At 43.1% G+C, this 21,080-nt stretch overlaps 1 protein-coding gene across 2 annotated transcripts in view; it reads left to right on the top strand.

Annotated features, from left to right (window-relative positions):
• The window catches only part of CABLES1 (Cdk5 and Abl enzyme substrate 1), a 153,638-nt gene extending 132,900 nt beyond the window's left edge, over window positions 1–20,738 (top strand). For both annotated transcript variants that reach the window (XM_043975127.1, XM_043975128.1), the window contains 6 exons: window positions 388–484; window positions 1,820–1,982; window positions 2,835–2,938; window positions 15,635–15,741; window positions 17,874–18,081; window positions 19,553–20,738. In XM_043975127.1, the coding sequence (XP_043831062.1) occupies window positions 388–484; window positions 1,820–1,982; window positions 2,835–2,938; window positions 15,635–15,741; window positions 17,874–18,081; window positions 19,553–19,693 (820 nt within the window). In that variant the 3' untranslated portion in view covers window positions 19,694–20,738. The remainder of the gene's footprint in view (window positions 1–387; window positions 485–1,819; window positions 1,983–2,834; window positions 2,939–15,634; window positions 15,742–17,873; window positions 18,082–19,552) is intronic.
• Window positions 20,739–21,080: the final 342 nt, after the last annotated feature.

The raw sequence follows: 21,080 nt of genomic DNA on the forward strand, positions 1-21,080 counted from the left end.
ATACCAGGTCGGATGTCAGGAAGACTCATCTTTGTGAGTTCAGATCTGGCCTCAGGCACATAATAGCTGTATGAGCCTGGGCAAGTCATGTAACCCAGTTTGCCTCAGTTTCCTCATCAGTAACATGGGTTAGAAAAGGAAATGGCAAACCACTCCAGTACTTCTGCCAAGAAACCCTAAATGCGGTCACAAAGAGTCAGACATGACTGAAACAACTGAACAACAACAACAAATTAAAATCCAGAAAGCCTTGTGTTGCAAGAGAGAGAACAAATGACGTCCTGTTGTCCGGGGTGCGCTTCCTTGCTTTTTGGTGTTGGGCAACAAGTAGCATGGAGGCTTCATTGGGGGTGGACAAAAGCATTTTCTTTGGCTTGTCCCCTCTAGGGATATGAAATTGGACGGAGGACGACAGTCTGCTGGAGCTGTGAGCTTGAAAGAGATCATTGGCCTTGAAGGTGTAGAGCTGGGAGCAGACGGCAAGGTGAGAAAGCTTGGCTTTGAACGATGAGTTATCACAGGCTCATCCTGAAACCAGTTGAGCCGGCCAGGGGCACTGGCCTGTCAGGGTGGGGTCTGGGATGCAAGTGGCTGGAGGGGGGAGAGGGGAGAGAGGAGGGCCCGATTCCTGAGGTTTCCATCCTAGGACCTCCCAGCTCCAGCAGCAATTTTACAGTCCACCAATAATTTCATAGCAATCTGGTTTGAGTTTCCAGAGTAGATTACTTCTCTTCCCCCTGCTGTTTACAACGGAGTGTTCAACCCATCCCAGGAGCGCCCCTCCCCCTTAACATGCAGCGCTTGAGAATGTAGTGATTAGTGGTATGAAGACATTCATTAAGTGTTAATGCAAGCGAGTGGCATTCCAGCTGCCTTCTTAATGTCAGCTCAGGAAACGTGATACTCCTGGCTCTTTTTTTGGCATCTCAGACCATGTCCCTGAGAGGCTTAGCAATACCTCTGACTTCACACAGTAACAAGCACCATGTTATGTTGAAGGGCAGCCGGATTCTTCCATCACTGCTGAATCAGAGTGTGTTGATTGGGACTGCCAGATGGAAAGCTTAGAAGAGGGGGGAAAGAGAAAGAGAAAGAGAGAGAGACTGTGGAACATGTTTAATTTAATTCTCCTGTGCTGGATCCCGTCCAGTAGCTGTAAATTCTTCACAAAACCCTCCTCTGAGGTTGATACAGGTGTTTCTTCAGGGGGGGATATTTGCCACGGAAGGGTAGCTTCCAGGTGGGCCCATTCATTACAAACACTTGGAGGCCTGGGAAATGAACCCTTCAGGTAGCTGGTCAAAAAGGTCCCAATATCCCATTGCATTTAGTACAGGGTGCATATTATATGTACAGGACTTTCCCTACCTTTAAAAAAGAAATACACTTGATTTACTTTAATCCATGAATGCTGAACTTCCGTGTTTGGAAGGACAAGATTGGAGGGGTGATGTTAATTAATAATTATCATTAATAATTAATCCATAAAAGAGGCATCTTGGCATGGTTGATTGAGCTCTCAATGGTTGATGGAGGAACTTGAATTCAAATCCTGCCCCTGATACTTACTGGCTGTATGGGCAAATCACTCAATTTGTGTGTTCCTAAGGCAACTTCTTGCCACTTAACCAATAAGTCATAGATTGGTTGAGATATGTGTGAGTCGAGGGAATTCCCATCCTGGGAGTTCTCTGTGCTGAAGAAATCTCAGCTCCAAGTGTTGGAATCATGATTTAGCTTGGGAGAAAAAAATCCTGCTGTCTCCTTGTTGGAAGTCACTTTTTGCCTCTTTAGATTGTTTCTCTCTTCCTCTCTTTAGACTGTTTCTTACACCCAGTTTCTGTTACCCACCAATGCCTTCGGAACTCGGAGAAACACCATAGACTCCACTTCCTCCTTCTCCTCCCAGTTTCGTAATGCCAGCCATCGTAGTCTTTCCATAGGAAGGGCAAGCAGCAGTACCCAGGGGAGCATCGACACAGGTAACTCAGGATCCCATTCTAGCTATTGCCCTCCACTAATAACTTTCAGCCCTTTTTACAGTGTGACTTCCCCTCAGGTCACCAGAACAGAATAAAGCACAAGCAAGGTCAAATCTGAGCAGCTTCTCCTTTGGGTTGTCCCCAGGGAACTGGATTGACGTCCTGAAGGAAATCTTGATTGCTTTCTGCTTAGTCAGTCAGGATGGGCCATTGTGGGGAAATTGATTTATGAGGATAGAGCTCATTGAAAAGAGATATGACTTCCATCCCTGCCAGGGAAGGATTTCTAGAAAATGAACTTCTCCAAAGCATCCCCTTCCTTCCAGATCTGAAGAGCAGTTCCGTGTTTGCTTTTGACCATAGTCACAGGCAGCTACCCCCTTAAAATGAAAGGTTTGGTTTGCACGACTTTCTATGGACCAGTAGTCAGTCATAGGAACCACAGGGAATTGTGAGTTCTCAGATTGCGTAACTGGTTGATTAATGCAATATTCAAGTACAGAAAGTGGATTTTGTATCCTTGACAGGTTCATGACTCCTGGGAGGATTTACATGCAACCTTCATGAATTAAGGGGTTCAGTAATCTCCTATTTCAGAGATATGACAATAGGATGTTTTAAATAGAGAATAATAGAGTGTCCAGAATGGTAATCTACTTTCAAAGCAGATGAGTTTCACTGTCAGGCACAGGTCTATCAGAACATGAAGCCGGTGATCCAGTTGGGAACGAAATGAAATGAACCCAACATTTGGTCAGTGCTTACCAGAATTCCTGCTCAGCTTTCTATCAAGAGACTTTCCAAGACCATTAATGACTCCTCTACATATATGTTTGTGTGTATGACCCTTAGGTAGTGACCTGGGAGACTTCATCGATTATGACCCAAATCTTTTGGATGATCCCCAGTGGCCTTGTGGCAAGCACAAGAGAGTTTTAATCTTTCCTTCATACATGGTGAGTAACATCTGTTGGAGTGCCCAGACTAGGCCATTTCTGTGACTCTGTGAGCCTCAACCCCTTTCAACAGCATTGGCCTTGCTAGAACTTATTGCTGGGGTGAGGAGAGGGGTCTGTGGTGGGACCCGCACATGCTTTCCTGGACCTCCTGGGAATTCTACAGAGATTAGTGCCTCTATACCATATAGCTTTCTGACAGATTAAGAAAGCAGAACCAGCAGAGATAGTGGAGGCCTCCAGCTTGAGACCCATGAATCCCACCTCAAACCCTGGCTTTAACTCAAGGAGAGAGTCCAAGGGAAGAAATCAGTTCAAATCAACACAGCTTATGCTAGGCATCTACTATTGGCCGAGCAACAAACTAGTTGCTGGGAATACAGAGACAGAAATAGAAACCAGTTTTTTACCTCGAGGAGTTTATATTTTACTCCTGGAGGGAAGGGACTGAAGTGTAGGGAAGATACAACATATAAATAGATAAAAATGTCAGGAGGTAGGACACTAACACGATGAAAGAGAAGAGTGAAGGGGAATCAGGAAAGGCTTCTCATAGACTATGGTAGTAGTGCTTAAATTATAGAGAAGTTCTCCCCTTTGTCCTTTGGACAGGACGCTTGTGCACTTAGGGGGACCAAGCTGAATTTTCCGTGTTCTGATATCAGACTTACAGTATTGTTCCATACTTTTGCCCCAGATCTGCGTCAGAGGACCCATAATCATTTTTTTTTTTTTGGCGGGCAATGGGGGTTAAGTGACTTGCCCAGGGTCACACAGCTAGTAAGTGTCAAGTGTCTGAGGCCAGATTTGAACTCAGGTACTCCTGAATCCAGGGCCAGTGCTTTATCCACTGCGCCACCTAGCTGCCCCGTAATCATTATTTTCTAAAGTGGGTAATTATTGAAATTTTTCCTTCCAAAAAAAGATCTCACTTTTAGGGGTGAATTATACTCTGCCTATGGTCTGTCTGTTTTAGATTTTTAATTTATTCCAGTTCTCTGTTCATCAAAAGATCAGAATCTATTCAAAACTCCACAGCTCCAAACAACAGAAATGTCCCTTGAGCAAATGAAAGTGACCGTAACAGGAATGAAATAGAAAACTTTTCATTGATGCTTGCTTTCCCTGGGCAGTTCCTTTCTACCCCTTTGCCCTTTTAGGTACCTTCGGTTACTTCTTGGGGTGTTTGTTATTTCCCACCCTTTGTTTTTTCTCCCGTGTAGGACTGTGGGAGGCTGATGAGGTCTGTCATTTGTCCACTCTCAGGTGTGGACTTTAGGGGGTTCCTCACATTTCCTCAGGCAGAGTTGATCTGCACGGAGCCAATAGACTTCCTCTCTTAGTTTATCTTGAAGGTGGGGAGAGGGCTGGGGTAATATGAGAAACACAGGTAGCCCTTCTTCCTCTTTACAGGGTGGTGAGGTATTCACAACCCAGCATTCCTTTAGGATCAGCCCCCACCCCAGCTCTACCTTGGGGAGGAGATTGACTCACACCCAGTTTTTTGAGTCAGCTCCCAAACATGGTAGCCACTCTAACATTCCCCACAAAAACTCAGTGCCCAAGTCCGAGAGCTGGCATAGCTACCTGGTATATTGGAGGAGGGGCGGCGCTGATCTCAGTGAAGTGTTAAAAGGTAGGGCAGCCAGTGCTCCCACTTTGAGCTGTTTCGATATTGGCACTTCCTGGGGATGTCCACATAACCACAAACAAATTAGATGAGACCAAAATATTTGCTTAGTTAAGTCTGCCACATGTTTACCAAATTGATGCCAACCACCTGAATCCACCATATCTCATCCTATTCCAATTAGAGAGAAATAGGTTTCCACCACACATAATACCCCTTTCCTTTTTTTTGTCCTAGAACTGTAATTTTGTTAATGTAGGAAGTGTCTTTGGACAGCCAGGTGGTGCCAAGCCTGAGTTCAAATCCAGTCTCATACACCTTGTTGTGTGACCCTGGAGAAGTCACTTACCCCTGTTTGCCTCAGTTTCCCCGTGTAAAATGAGCTGTAGAAGGAAATGGAAAACCACTCTAGTATCTTTGCCAAGAAAACCCCAAATGGGGTCACAAAGAGATGTGCATAACTGAACAACAACAATAAAGGAAATTGCTCATGTGGAAGTTTTTCGTGATAATCTTTACCAATAGGCAAGTCATCTGAAACTGCCAATCTGGGGCACTGTGCCCAGGGTCATACAGACCACTGGATATATATGTCAGAGGCAAAACTTGAACTCAGCTCTCAGATCCTAAGCCGCCATAGCTACCCAGCTATACTTTATTTTTTGTTTGTTTGTTTGGGTTTTGTGTGTGTGTGTGTGAGATAGTTGTAGTTAAGCGACTTGCCCAGGGTCACACAGCTAGTAAGTGTCAAGTGTCTCAGGGCAGATTTGAACTCAGGTCGTCCTGCCTGCAGGACCAGTACTCTATCCACTGTACCACCTAGCTTCCCCTACCAGCTATACTTTAACCAAATGTTTCTTTCCAGTTCTATTTGTTCTTCTAAATGGAAGTTAAACAGTTCTCTTCCATGCCTCCCCTCTCCTCACAGGGCCACAATATGGACAGTTTTTAAACAGAAGGTCTGAAAAGTAAGCCTTTAATTTTCTGAAGAAATGTGGCTCCCCCACATTTAGACTTTTATTTGAAATGTTTTACTTGGACTCATGTGAATGGCACCTACCCGGACATCCTGTGTAAGGGCAAAAGGAAAGTTTGGAATTGACAGAACTGCTGGGGTGGCTTCCAGTGCCCCTGAGCTTTGGGCCCCGAGAGTCTCACAAAGCTGACCCTTGAAAATGAAGGGTTCAGGCCCCCAAGAGCCTGTTCTTTTAGGAAGGGTGTGCAGCATTAATTACCCTGTTTCTCAAGTGCCCCAGGGGGAGGGGACTGAGTGCAAACCTAGTGTCCTGGACATTTTGTTCTCTGTGCTCAGCTCTGGTTTATAATTAAAGTTTCATTAACAAGTCAGCATACATCATCAGAGCCTGCCAGCTGCAAATCCTTAGACTTTTTTTTTTTCCTCTTTATGGGTGTGGAGAGCAATTAAGAGGAGAAAGTGAGCAAGAGAGGTGCAATAATACAAACAGACTTAAATTCATTCATTCACAAAGATTTCTCGGTCCTTTACATTTCTGGGCAGAAATCCCAGTTGTGCTGTTTTGACATCAGGGAGAGAACACGCTAATTTAATTTAAAGTGTCTATAGGGATCACTGATTTTGGAGTGATGGGTTTTTGGAGGTTTTTCTTTTTTTACCTGAAATCTCAAAGAAGTCTGGAAGTCTTTAATATAATATATTGCCTGTAGGTTGACTTACCTAATCCTGTACTCTTTAAGTGTCTTCCTCTCCCCCTTACTCCACCCCCAAGACATGCACACACAAAGTGAATAGACCTTATCTCAGGAGAATACAACGGAAGTTAATTTTTTTTAAATGGGAAACACATAGTTTTAGCTGTATGAAGAATATGGCTCATTAAAGAGAAACCTGCAACTAGATTTCCTTGTCATGGGAGGCAGGAGACCTCTCTCTAGAGAGCTTTAAAAATAATACCCGTGACTTAGGCATTTACCTAAATGGAGACAGGTGGCTAGACTGAATGACCTTTTTTTTTTTTTTTTTTTTTTGCGGGGCAATTGGGGTTAAGTGACTTGCCCAGGGTCACACAACTAGTAAGTGTTAAGTGTCTGAGGTCGGATTTGAACTCAGGTACTCCTGAATCCAGGGCGGGTGCTCTATCCACTGTGCCATCTAGCTGCCCCGACTGAATGACTTCTTGAGGGCAGCCTCTCACTTTTTGATTCTGTACCAAAATGGTTGTTTTTTATATACATATATGTATGTATATTTATGTATATATATACATAAATATACATGTTTTATGTCATTTAAAAATATCTTTCATCTATAAAAAGGAATGCAGAATTAAAAAATTAACTTCAAAAGACCAAAGACCTTATAACCTCTGCAGCCTTTCTCTGAGTATTTGCCACAGATAATTCTCAAAACTCCTTTTATAATACATATAACATTGTGACTTTCTAAATGACATTCTTTTTTTTTTTTTTTGGTGAGGCAATTGGGGTTAAGTGACTTACCCAGGGTCACACAGCCCCTAAGTGTCAAATCCTGAGGCCAGATTTGAACTCAGGTCCTCCTGAATCCAGGGCTGGTGCTCTATCCACTTCGCCACCTAGCTGCCCCCCTAAATGACATTCCAAGCATAGCTTGTGGCATAAATATTTTAGTCAGTGTGCATTTTAAGTGTATGCAGATGTTTTGAATATAAGGCATCTCTCTCAACTCCACATTCATTCCAGGGAATTAAGTGAATGGAGACTCTAAAGCAGAACTGTAGCTGTGGTCTTTCTGTGACATAAACGAGAGAGTCAACTGCCCACTAATCAGAGATGGCATTGTTGAGACTAAGTGGGGAAAGCAATGATTCTGTTGCTCAGCTCCAAGATTATTTCAGTGACAGAAAACTGGATATTCACTGTATTGGGGAAAAGGAGGTGAGATGAGAGAGGCACATCTGTATCCATAGTAGATCTAAGGTTATGTATCTAGGCTTGATTGCACAGTAATGGAATACTGTGCAGTCAAGAGAAAATAGATGAGTCATCTTTTCACTTTGTCTAGTGATTTACCATCCTCTTAGGGAAATTGATTAAATGCTTAGAACAACTGAACTGTCCATCTGTTCATTGCTAACTAGATTTAATAAAGGGCCACTGCTCTCCCTAATTACCCCAGCTAGCATAGAGCATCTGCCTTCTCAGTGCCTAACGGAGCCTGCCGTTTAGATGGAGATCAGACAATTGCAAGCAAAGCAAAGTGATTTTAGCTTTTTGTTGAATTTTAGAGGTGGAAGAGATCATTAAAACCATCCAGCCTAATCCCCTCTTTTTATACATGAGGAAACGGAGGCTCCAAAAATTTAAGTGATTTGCCTCAGATTGGGCAGCAAGATGATACAGTGGATAGAGTTCTGAGATCTAAAGTCAGAAAGACCTGAGATCAAATCTGGCCTCAGACACTAGCTGTGACCCTGGGCAAGTCACTTCACCCTGCTTGCCTCAGTTTCTTCATCTGTAAAATGAGTTGGAGAAGAAAATGTCAAATCACTCCATTATCTTTGCAAAAAACAAAACTCAACCCAAACGGGGTCACAAAGAGTCAGACATGACGAATGACTGAACAACACACACAACCAATATCATGAGCTGGATTGTAATCCAAGTCTTCTGCCTCCTAGTCTACAGTCTTTCTTTTTTGGGGGGCGGGGGGTGGCAGGGCAATGAGGCTTAAGTGACTTGCCCAGGGTCACACAGCTAGTGTCAAGTGTCTGAGACTGGTTTTGAGCTCAGGCCCTCCTGAATCCAGGGCTGGTGCTCTATCCACTGTACCACCTAGCTGCCCCCTAGTCTACAGACTTTCAACATACATCTTTGAAATGTCCATCACGATAGTCTGACCCTGATTATGAAGATGATGTTTAATGATAATACCCAGAGGTGTGCAGGTAAATGTTTAACAACCAGCTTTTGTTGGGGGGGGGAGCGCGGGGGTGTACATACAATACACTTTTAAGTTTAACGGCTGTTATTGACATTTTCTTCATCACTGTCTTCAGACTGGACAGCCAACCTATGAATAAATTAGGCCCTGATTTGTAGCTTTTATCAATTTTGGAGGTATAAGTGCTCAGAATGAAAATTTAACAGTTGGGTCATGTGCCATTTTGAGTGGACTTGAGCTCACATTTATATTGAATTTTAACTATCCCTCCTTGGAACTCTGAGCTGGCTTTCTTTCTAACATATCCTGCTGCCTCTCATTCCCATTTGACAGATGAGAAAAATTAAGGCTTAGAGAATAAAGGAACTAAAGATAACTTGTAAGGGGTAGAATTGTTCCTCAAGCTGAAACCTGATGAAGCTAGAGTTGGTGGCAAGATAACCAAACTGTTGTTGTTGTTCAGTTGTGTCTGATTCTTTGTAACCCCATTTGGGATTATCTTGGCAAAGATACTGGAGTGGTTTGTCATTTCCTTCTCCAGTTCACTTTACAGATGAGGAAACTGGGGTAAACAGGGTGAAATGACTTGACCAGGATCACACAGCTAGTAAGTGTTTAAGGCTGGATTTGAACTCGTCTTCTTGATTCCATGCCCGACATTCTATCTACTGTGCCACCTAGCTGCCCTGAACCAAACATAGATCGACTATTCAGAGAGGATGCCACTGTGGGTGGTGGTTTTTGAAGAATACAGGCTGGGTAAAGGACAAGAGTAAACTTTTTTTTTTTTAGTGAGGCAATTGGGGTTAAGTGACTTGCCTAGGGTCACACAGCCAGTAAGGGTTAAGTGTCTGAGGCCGGATTTGAACTCAGGTATTCCTGACTCCAAGGCCAGTGCTCTATCCACTTCGCCACCTAGCTGCCCCAAAGAGTAAGCTTTTGTTGGGTCTTTTTACTGAAACGCTTACTGGAGCATCCCTAAGTATCTTCAGTATTCTTCATGCCAGTGTGGCTTCAGAGGAGAGAGTACGGCTGGTGATTTTGTACAGCCCTGCCTCACTTACCTCCAATTCACTTGCAAGTCAAGAAATCCCCCTCCCGAAGTCACTGTCACCTTTAAGAACAGGACAAACAACAATGGGGTCAGAGATGAAACTGCCCACTAACTTCTGGGATTTCCTGACTCACGAAGTATTGTTCCATTCCTAACACTTACTAGACATGGAAGGGTAGGTAGTTGTTGGCAGCCTTCTATCTCTCTCTCTCTCACACACACACACACACACACACCCCATTAGATCTCTTGATATGGGGTTTGATAGTTTTCTTGAAGTTCAGAGAGTCATAGATTTAAAGCTAGAAAGGACCTCAAAGGTCATCAGTGGAGTTGCAGGCCCTGAGACCAGTTGGTTATGTGCCTTTCTCAACCTCACACAGCTAGTAGGTATCAAATGCAAGATTCAGATGTGGGTCTTCCTGATTCCATGACCAGTACTCTACCCATCAGGCTGCCTCTCAAGTTAAGTACTAAGGCGTGCCTTTGGGGTTTAGGGAGGAGGAGGCAATTTTGCCAAGCTGTGTTGCACAGCATAATGTTAGTGGGGGAAGTAATTTCTTTGGATTAAGGATTTTGTTTGTTTGTTCTTAAATAAATTCTTGGCACTTCAGTGTCTCTGTGATAGTTATGGTATAATCTCCCAGCTAAATAAATAAGCTGTGATAACAGAAGTCATATCTTTTATCCTAGAAAGTAGATACCAATCACACATACACACACAGAAGAATATGTATACACACACACATATACAGAACAAGGAGGTTCTCCTTTTTTGCATTGTGTATATCTGCTCATTTTTTGTTTTGGAAGGTCTCCTCCTCCCAAATGACCTTCCCCCTCTTCCCCCTAACGCAGCTGTGTACACACAGCTTCCTCGAAGCCAGCCAGCTGCTAGAGAGTGCTTTTATGTGACCTCTCACCCTTAAGAGTAGAAATGCCATCTCTGCAGAAATGCAAGCTCGCCTTGGCCAAAGCCAGCCCCATTCATCACACCATCCAGCTGGCTGCTGCCGATGCAGTGAAAGAAAGTAGCTCTTTCTTCAGGGATTTCTATTCATTTTAGGGTCTGCCTGTCACAAGGGCGTTATATACAGCTGAAAACTGGGTTATTCAGAAGGTCAAAAAGCAAACTGTTTAATTAACTATCTGACTTATGGGCAAAATATTAGGTACTGCAAAAGTGTGTTAATGGAAGGAGAAAATGAGTAAGAGTCTCTTCCTCTTCAGACATGTAGCTCTCCTTGGTAAATCAATCAGTAAACATTTATTAAGCATAAGTGCTGGGGTTACAAAAAGAGGCAAAAGACAGTGCCTGCTCTCAGCTTACCCGGGGAAGACAAAAAAGATACAGAGCAAACTACATACAGGATAAATAGGAAATAATTAACATTGGGGAAGCATTAGAATTTTAGAGGGGTTGGGGAAGATTTCTGGCAAAAATGGATTTTATTTGGGATTTAAAGGAAGGTTAGACTTTGAGAGCCTGGCTTTAATCAGAGCTCCTGATTTGCTCTTTTATTTTATTTTATTTTTTTGCGAGGCAATGAGGGTTAAGTGACTTGCCCAGGGTCACACAGCTAATATGTAGACAGTCCAGTGTCTGAAGGCTAATGCAAAATAAATAAGTGGCAGGTTAGACTGACACTTGTCTGATAACAAGAGACTGTTGTGATGTACAACCAAAACAAAGGAGGACCCTGTCACACTCTTAGTGTTTTTAGTGAAAGGCAACCTGAATTGGTGTCAGAAGAGCGAGCTGGAATCCCAGTTCTGCTACATTATTACTAGATGATCTTAGGCAAGTCACCTTCTCCCTCCGTGCCTCAGTTTCTTTATCTGTAAAATGAGGGTATTGAACCAAATTATCTTTAAGATCTGGTTAGCTCTGGATCCTCTGATCCTTTGAACTCTTGTTTTCTTTCCTCACTACTCCAGATAATAATGCCTGGGATGGATCATTTGGTTTTTGTCATCCCTGACAATGACTGTGATTTTCACCAGTTTTGCAGTCAGAGAAGTCAGACTCTCCACCCCACCCCCCTCAGAGTTAGAAGGACACCTGTAGCGTGATGCAGGGCCACTGCTACCCTAGAATGTACCTCCAAGGTATGCTTACCCAACACACGAGCCCCTCTGTGCATTGCATCCTGAAAATCATCCACTGGACTGTGCTGCTTGACTCACTGGCATTTGCTGGATCCATCTTATTGCTGAGATTCATCCATAAAATGAAGTAGAATAGCCCTGGAAGATGTCCCAGGGCAGGAGTGGGACCTTATCCGCCAGCTGTCTGAAGACATGCGTGCTCTCCAGAGTGTGTTCCAGTGTGCACCCTTGGGAGGGTCCCAGAATTGTGCCCAAATCCCAGCAGCTCCCAGCCAGCCCCCAGTAATTGCTGTTGTCTCTGTGCTTGATCCAAGCATGAATGGAACGGTACCAGTCTTTGTGCAGAGTTTTGCTTTCCCAGGGGCCCTCAGAAACCACTTAGGCTGCCATTTTAAGTATGGTACCTCCTCTAGGGACCCTCTCCCCACCCCATTCATCATAAAATTCATCATAAAAGAGAGGTGCTAGGTTGGCTCTTTGCTAATTGCTGCCCTCTACAATGATGTCACTTATGGACTGGCGGTGGTTGGAAATGGGGGAGGCAGTTTTAGAGAGAATTATTTTGTAGCTAACAGAAGTTTTCCTAGGATCTTTATTCAGCATATACCCAATTATTTCTGCTTTGGTCATTTTTTTTCTGAGGCAGGGAAGGGTAGTTATTGTTTGCTAACAGGTCTCCACCAAATGGGGAAAGGGAGCTTGTCACCTCTGAGTTCTTCTTGATTGGCTTTGAATGTTCAATCAGAGAACAGAGGGGCATTATTTACAATTGCTGGACTTAATAGGTCCAGAAGAAGGGGGTATAATCGACATTGGATTTGTCTCACTAAATATGATCCCCTTTCATTTAGCCAACTAACCTTTCCTACCTTTTATTTTCATAACTTCAGCAGCTTTCATCAGGTCTAAGTAATAATATACCTCCACACTCCTGTTACCCTTAACATCATTTAAGAAAGACAAGAATAGGGTAGTGGATAGAACTGGCCTTGGAGGCAAGAAAGCCTGAGTACAAGGCCTGCCTTGGATCCATCCTCAAAGTGTGACCTTCAGCGAGTCAATTAATCTCTCAGTACCACCGGGAACTTTCTTTTCTTTCTTTCTTTCTTTTTTTTTTTTTTTGGCGGGGTAGTGGGGGTTAAGTCACTTGCCCAGGGTCACACGGCTAGTAAGTGTCAAGTGTCTGAGGCCGGATTTGAACTCAGGTACTCCTGAATCCAGGGCTGGTGCTTTTTCCACTGCGCCACCTAGCCGCCCCAACCAGGCACTTTCTAAGACTGCGAACAGATCAGCAGTGGGCATGGAAGTGTCTTTACTAGGAGTTCTCTTTACCAGTGAAATCATACATGCTGGTGTCTATTCATCTTGTCCTATCCTATCCTGTCTTATCTGTTTCTATCATCTATCTATCCTTTCTATATCTATCATCTCTTTATCAACTATCTCTAACATTTATCTTCTGTCATCTATCTATCCATCCATATATGTGTGTGTGTGTCTGTATATGTGTGTATAATACATATACAATATAGTTATATATGTGTATATATAAATATATAAATGTGTGTACACACACACACACACACACATATTAAGGCAGCAAAGTGGCTTAGTAGATAGAGCACCAGCCCTGGAGTCAGGAAGATCTGAGTTCAGATCTAGCCTCAGATACTAGCAGTGTGACCCATGGCAAGTCAATTCACCCTATTTACTTCAGTTTCCTCAGCTGTAAATTGAGCTGGAGAAGGAAATGACAAACCACCCCAGTATCTTTGCCAAGAAAACCCCGAATAGGGTCACAAAGAGTCAGATGTGATAAAACAACTGAACAAATATATACATACATATACACACACACACACACACACACACACACACACATATATATATATATATATCACGTACATACCTATATATTCAGTGTATTTGAACATACATAATATCACTGGATTCTGACATGTATATGGGACACATGATACAAATGAAGAAGCAGTTTGCCCCGCATCTGATGGATAGCAGCTAGTTAGTTAATGATGAAGCCAAGACTAGAGCCCAGATCATTAGATTTAGAACTGACAGGGATCTTAGTGATCATCCAGTTCCATCCTTTCATTTTACAGGTGAGGAAAGTGAGGCCCAAAGAGGTCATTTAAACTTGCCCAGAATCACACAGCTAGTAAATAACTGAGGAGGGATTTGAATCCAGAGCTTCCTGACTCCTCATCCACTGTTCATTACATAACAATGAATCACTTCCCCTTTGTCCCCTCCTTAGTAGATGGATCAACTAACTATTTATTAGTAGTCTAGACTTTTCTGTTCCTGTAACAGCCAAAGGCAGCTAATGGCCCAGTGAATAGAACCTTGGGCATGGAGTCAGGAAGATCTGTGTTCAAATCCAGATTCTGACAATTACTAGCTGTGTGACCTTGGGCTAATCACTTATCTTTTACTTTACTCAGTTGTGTCCAACGCTTTGTGACCCCATTTTGGGGTTTCCTTGGCAAAGATACTGAAGTGGTTTGCCATTTCCTTCTCCAGCTCACTTTACAGATGAAGAAACTGAGGCATCTCTACTCTAAATATTCACATGGACTATTTGTGCTCAACCTGTGGTAGAGCATTCCAAACTCATATTGGTTTCCTCAGTCATAGTTATACATGGTGTAACTTGACTGTAGCATAGTGATGTCAAGCACAAAAGACAACCAACGAACCATTTGCCTTAGTTTCCTCAGTTGTGAAAAAGAGAATAATAATAGCACCTACCTTGGAGAGTCAATGTGAGGATCAAGTGAGATAATATTTCTAAAAGCACTTAGCACATAGTAGGCTCTATATAAATGCTTATTCCCTTCACCTCCCCAAAAGAATGCTTTGCTTATGTAACTGCTTATTTTTGTCTGATGCAAAAAAAAAAAAAAAAAAAACGAAGAGAAAAGAAAAGATGAGCTTTGCTGGGAAGGATATTTGGAGCTAGCATGCATCCCACCCTTAGGAAATGGCAAGTCATTATTTGCCCCTGGCCACAGGATTTTTGAACCTGACTTCTAGGTTGCAGTGGTAAAAATGCCAGAGATATTCCTGGCCCCCAAGAAAGGTACCCCACATGCACTTCATTTTGCAAGAGCAGAACTCTTTATTTTAGGAAACAGAAGATTTAGCTCCACGATGAATCAGTAGCAAGATGGCCTTGTGGCTTTCAGCCAAGCTGAGCCATCACTCCACAGGAACAATTTGTGGGTAGCCAGTCAGATCTGGCTCTTGTTTTACTGCCTATTTCCTAAACGAAGATTTCATATCCTGTCTAACCCAGAACCAACTTGTCAAAGAGAAAATAAAGCATGTTTTTAGAAGGCAGAAGGAAAGAAACCACCCTGAGTGCCTTCTTAAAGAACACAGAATTTACCTAAGAATGACTCTAATATTACTTAGAAATGTTTTGCTTTGGGGTAGCTAGGTGGTGCAGTGGATAGAGCACCAGCCCTGGAGTCAGGAGGACCTGAGTTCAAATCTGGCCTCAGACACTACTTACTAGCTGTGTGACCCTGGGCAAGTCACTTAACCCCAATTGCCTCACCCCCAAAAATAAAATAAAATAAATGTTTTGCTTTGATCTCCTAAGGGCAAAGATTTTTGTACCAGTGGCCCGCATGGATATTGTTCTCCTTTTTCTTGGGCCCCAAGAGGGGCAGAGCTTTGGGGGTGCTTCTTATCTCTTTTTTCCATTGTTTACCAATTTAGGAAGTTTTAAAATTTGCTTCTCCTAATTAATTCCAAACTAATTTTCCTAATTAAGTAATTTCCTAATTGTTTTAAAATTTGATTTCCCCTAATTAACACAGACATTTGCATACTTATTACAATATCTCCCCTGGATGGAAGGTAAGCCTGAGGGAGGGATCCCAGTGTCCAGTACATAGTAGGTGTTTAATAAATACTTGTTGATTAACTGATCACTGGCTGCATCTCGAGTGACCCTTATCCTCTGCCCCGTTACAGACCACAGTCATTGACTATGTGAAGCCTTCAGATCTCAAGAAAGACATGAATGAGACCTTCAAGGAGAAATTTCCTCATATCAAACTAACTCTCAGCAAAATACGAAGGTACCGTGCAGACCGACACTCATGTGACATTTTCTGTGACACAACCCAAGCTACCACAAAAATCAGGCGAATCTTGGGTGGGCTGGTGACTTTTCTTATTGCACTGGAGGGGATAAAAGAAAATGTCATTTAAGTGAATGAGTGGCACTGTGATAGCTCTGATCTCAGAGCCCTTAAGCAAATTAGTTTGTAGGGAAGAAAGAAAATGAGGTGTTTTGCTTTCATCAATACAACCTGAGCAATTTCAACATAAGAAAAATGAAGTTGGCACATAAAAGATCGGCAATAAATGTTGCCACCTAGAAAACTTTTGATAGTTCAAGAAAGGATAGGTAATGGACATATGCTTTCTTCTTCTAATTCAGGTCAATGCTTAGAGTCTTAAGCAGGTCCTAAAACACAGAAAAAAATAGCCTGCCTAGAGGCACATGGCCAGTATGTATCAGGTGGGATAGTCCAAAGTTGAAACTAAAAAGATTAAAAATGGAAGTATGCAGGCAACCAGTCAGCCAGAATTTGGTCACTTCATATATTTGGCTGTGTTTTAGAGCCTAACATCAGTGAGATCATTTGGGTCTACAATGTAGGCATCAAAATCAGCTGAAGTAGCTGGGCCTAAATATCAGCAAAATCAATATTTTAATTAATTTTGGTTTGGTTTGGTTTTTTACTTTACAAAGTTTCTCCTTCACACATACTCTCTCTCTCTCTCTCTCTCACTCTCTCTCTCTCTCTCTCTCTCTCTCTCTCTCTCTCTCTCTCTTAGAAAGCAAATACATTCTTTTCATATGTGTATTCATCTGGATTTCTAATGGATCCACATTTTGCTAGAGTGTCCTGTGTTTGACTGTGATCATTAGTCTAGTACAGGTGTAATACTGGTATATTTACCTAAACCGCAAGGCTAAGCAAAAACAAACATTAATACCTTCAACCTTGGGCCAAAGAATTTTCATAAATATAAAAGGTTCATTTTTAGAAGAATAACTTCTTAGCTCTAATAACCCAGATAGCCATTGGGCAAACCTTTCGCTTAGTACTAAGGTTTATTTTCTGGCTTGGTTTGGTTTCAATATTTCTGGCTTCTCTAATGCATTCTTGTCCCTATTCACTTTGATCTAGTTCATTCCTCGTTTATGAAATGTCTGCCATTGTTAGGTTCCAGTTAATTACCTTGGAAGTTTACTCCACCATCTGGCTCTTTGTTCCTGTCCTGCCTTTTGCCGCAGTCTGTTTTCATCTTCATATATGATGCTATGGCGTTGGGCTGTTGGGTCTAGGGGAAGTTGAAAAGGCACATCATGTCCCATTTCTATATTGTAAGAATGAGGAAGAGATGTGTCTATTTTCACCCCCGTCTCTTTGGTGTTTCCTCCTTTGATGCTTCACACATCACAGAGATGACTGGAGGTTCTGAAACCTGTGCCCATTGATTTTAAGCTCTACTGAGTCCTGCCCTCCCTCCCCCGCCCCACAGAAGGACTTTAATCTTATTTTAGGACAAGCCTAACTCAGATCAGAGAGGCTCCTCCACAGGTTAGCCACAGGATAATATGTTTTTTTGACCACAGAAACTCACAGAACATCTACCAATGGATGGAGAACTGGTATTGCATTTCAAACCAATCCTATAGGGCAGCTAGGTGGTGCTATGGATAGAGTGCTGGGTCTAGAGCCCCAAGATTCATCCTCCTGAGTTCAAGGTGGGACAGAACATGTAACATATCTCGTCGGGTAGTAGGAAAGATCCCTAGCTTTGGAAGCAGAAGGCCTGAGTTCCCTCCCCACCTCTAACAGCTACTGTGACCTCTGTGACCTTCAGGGAACCTCCAGGGACTTGATTTTCTCCCATGTAAAAAGGGGATGGACATGATTGAAGTTCCTTCCAGCTTTAGACCAGGGGTGCTCACAACAGCCTTGGATGGGTCCAGTACAAGGACAGTTCTTTCCACTTTGTGTATGCATTCTTCACTTAACAGGACAAAGAGTTCTTAAAGGAGTCCTCCATTGCACAGTGTCCGCGGAGGGGGAAAGCTTTCAAAAATCAGAGCTTGCTCATCTTTCCTCCTTGCCGAGGGATCCAGTTCCAGGCTGCTGCTGAGTCACCTTCCGTCTTTCCTCTCTTTCTCTAGTCTGAAGCGAGAGATGAGGAAACTTGCCCTGGAGGAGTGTGGCTTCGAGGAGCCTACCGTGGCCATGGCCTTTGTCTACTTTGAGAAGCTGGCCCTCAAGGGGAAGCTGAACAAACAGAACCGGAAACTTTGTGCCGGAGCCTGTGTGCTGCTAGCCGCCAAAATTGGAAGCGACCTCAAAAAACATGAAGTAAAGCACTTAATTGATGTAAGTGAGCTTAGGAGCCAGTAGCTGTTGCAGGCCCTGCTTTCAGTTTGGCGATCATCCGTCCCAAGGTATACCCTTTAGGTATTTGGTTGACAACATCATATTTGACATCTCTAGAGCTACCTACCACCTGGGTTGCCTCACCTGGGAATTAAGAGATGTAGGCTGGGGAGCTTGCTTTTTTTTTTTTTTTAACACTTCTCAGCAATGACAAGCATTTATTAAACACCTGCTGTGTTTTCAGGATGCTACAAAGACAGAAATAAACACAGTCCACGCTTTGCCCTCGAGGAGTTTCTAACCATATCACACAGAAGATGAGGGAGGATAATTTGGGGGAAAGGGTCTGGGCAGAATTCACTTTGTCAGGAGTAAAGGAAGAAGCCCAGTCTTTTCTCTTGCCATAAAATTTGTGGGGTAAAACTGTGGTAGAAGCTGTGGTCTCCAGAACAAGGAACCTGCTGGACTCAACAGGGGCCTCTAAAGCTGGAATGTGATCCAAAGTGTTTGACGGAGCTTGGTGGTTTTCCTGCATAACTGATTGCTTATCACTGGGGAGAGATTTAGGGTTCAGGGCTATCGCCGCACTCAGCAAGGAAAAGGGGCCTTTAGAAATAACAGAAATAGAGGACTCCTCTGAGTCCCACTTGGCTGGTTACCACCTGAAGCATCTGTACTCACTTATGTTGAGGGGCAATTGTAGAATAAGGACCTGGGTTCGAATCCCCTGTCCCTTATTACATACCCCTTGGGCAAGTTGAGCTTGAACTAAATGATCACTGAATGGTCCCTGATGGCTTTAAATTTATGATCCTATTCTGATGAAACATAAATAGTTTGGTTGAAATGATCAAAGTCCTATCTCTAATATACCCGTGTTTCATCCATTTATTCATCACGTGGAAAGATTCTGAGGGTTACCTGCCCCGACCCACCTGACTACAAGTACTCCAGAGCCACATGATTATGCTTGTGAGCGCATAGTGATTTTAGCATTAAGAGATTTCCATAGATCTTCCTTAAATGATAGTGTGTTAGAAGGAATGAACATTGAAAAATGCAGAATGGCAATAGGCATACTTATTCTAACATGGTAATATACCATGCAGTCTAACACTAATGTAATGAATGTAAAAGTAGCTTGCTCAAGCAATTTGCTTAATGAATTCCAATCCCAGTGATAATCTGCCTCAGGCAGCCTACTGCTCTGTGGGATAAATTTTCTGAATACACCACACTGCACAATGTAAGTATGCCAGAGCACAGTGCAGCCTAATCAGTATTTTTAAATATCTTTGCCAAAAAATCCAGCAATGTTCTGATAAATGTTTTACAACCGGCTTTCCAAAAAGCAAGAAACTTTTTTTTTTTAACAGCAGACAGGGCTGAAAATGACTGAACCACAAAGTAGAAACCCAGGACATTAATACCATGGCTAAAATGCTTATTGTTTTCTTTCTTCCTGTTTCAGAAACTGGAAGAGAAGTTCCGGCTGAACCGACGAGAGCTGATTGCCTTTGAATTCCCAGTCTTAGTGGCCTTGGAATTTGCTCTCCATCTTCCCGAGCATGAAGTCATGCCCCACTACAGACGACTGATCCAGAATTCCTAGCACACACTACCCTCCTGGGGCAGGGGGAAAGACTGCTTCCTTTGAGCAGCAGTTACAACTGGAAATGCAAAGATAGAACTCGAAATATACCAAAATTTTCTTTTTCATTCGACATCGTTTTCTTCTGTGGTAGAAGCCGTACTAGAGACATTTCAGGGACTCTTTTGTCTTGTTCAGCCTAGATGAACTCATGGTAGCTCTTGACTACCCAGAGCAAAGGAAGGAGGAATTCAACGAAGACAGTGGAGGCCCAGCACTGTCCCTGGGGAAATGGACTTTTGGGGACCAAGTGAGGAATATTCAGTTGCCCATCTCAGCTTATTGAAATACAAGTCTTTCACAGTCTCCATTCCAGTCTTCCTTCTGGTCATCTGTCCACTTTGCAAACCTAGGCCAGGCCCTTCTCTCCTTTACTGTTTCTTTCTTGGCCTATTCCACCCTGGGATAGGGGCAGTTGAAGGGAAAGGGAGAGAGGACTTTCAGAAGTGGGGGAAAAGCTTTTCAAAGATATCTTCACTGTGTCAAAAAAAACCGTGCCAATCTATTTTTGTATTTGATATTGGAAGTGCACTTTTCCCGGGGGGGGGGGGGCCGGGGAGGTAGTTAATGCATTATGTCCCTGTGCATGTTTATGTGCACATGTATGTGTGTGTTTATGTTTGGGTGGGGGGATGCTGCATTCCTAGTCTCCCAACAATGTCATAGTTTTCAGAGAGGTTAGCAGGTTAACCAGCCTGACTTTCCGTGATGATTTCTTGAAAATGTAACTTTTGGGAAAAGCAAGCAGTGAAATCATCCTTAATGTTTCAGTTTCCAGTCCCACATCATTGATCCCTTTTATGCCTTTTCCAAGATGTCGGTTTCATCTACTTCAACCATAAGAGGCAAGTCAGTGGCAGACCACCCCACTTCAGTATTGTATTTTTGTCATTCAGTTGTTTTTCGGTCATGTCCGACTCTTTATGACTCCATTTGGGGTTTTCTTGGCAAAGATACTGCAGTGGCATGCTGTTTCTTTCTCCAGCTCATTTTTACAGATGAGGAAACTGAGACAAACAGGGTTAAGTGACCTACCCAAGCTCACACAGCAAGTATCTTACTTAGGCCAGATTTGAACTCAGGAAGATATCTTCCTGACTCCAGGCCCTGTACTCTTGTGCACTATGGCGCCACCTAGCTGCCCTCAGTATTGCATGCTGTAAAGCTAAAATGCCTGGCAACCAGGAATTCCTGTTCTCTTTCCAAAAGTCCTTTGTTCCCCACCCACACCTATGTGTATTCCACCCTCAGCACTTTTCCCGCCTGGGAGACGGTCAGAATGTCACTCTGTCCTGTTGTATTTCTGTGCTCTATGTTAGAGTGCTCCCTCAGCACACTGGTTGTGCTG

Source organism: Dromiciops gliroides, chromosome 1 (assembly GCF_019393635.1).
Source record: "Dromiciops gliroides isolate mDroGli1 chromosome 1, mDroGli1.pri, whole genome shotgun sequence".
Classification (NCBI taxonomy): Eukaryota; Metazoa; Chordata; class Mammalia; order Microbiotheria; family Microbiotheriidae; genus Dromiciops; species Dromiciops gliroides.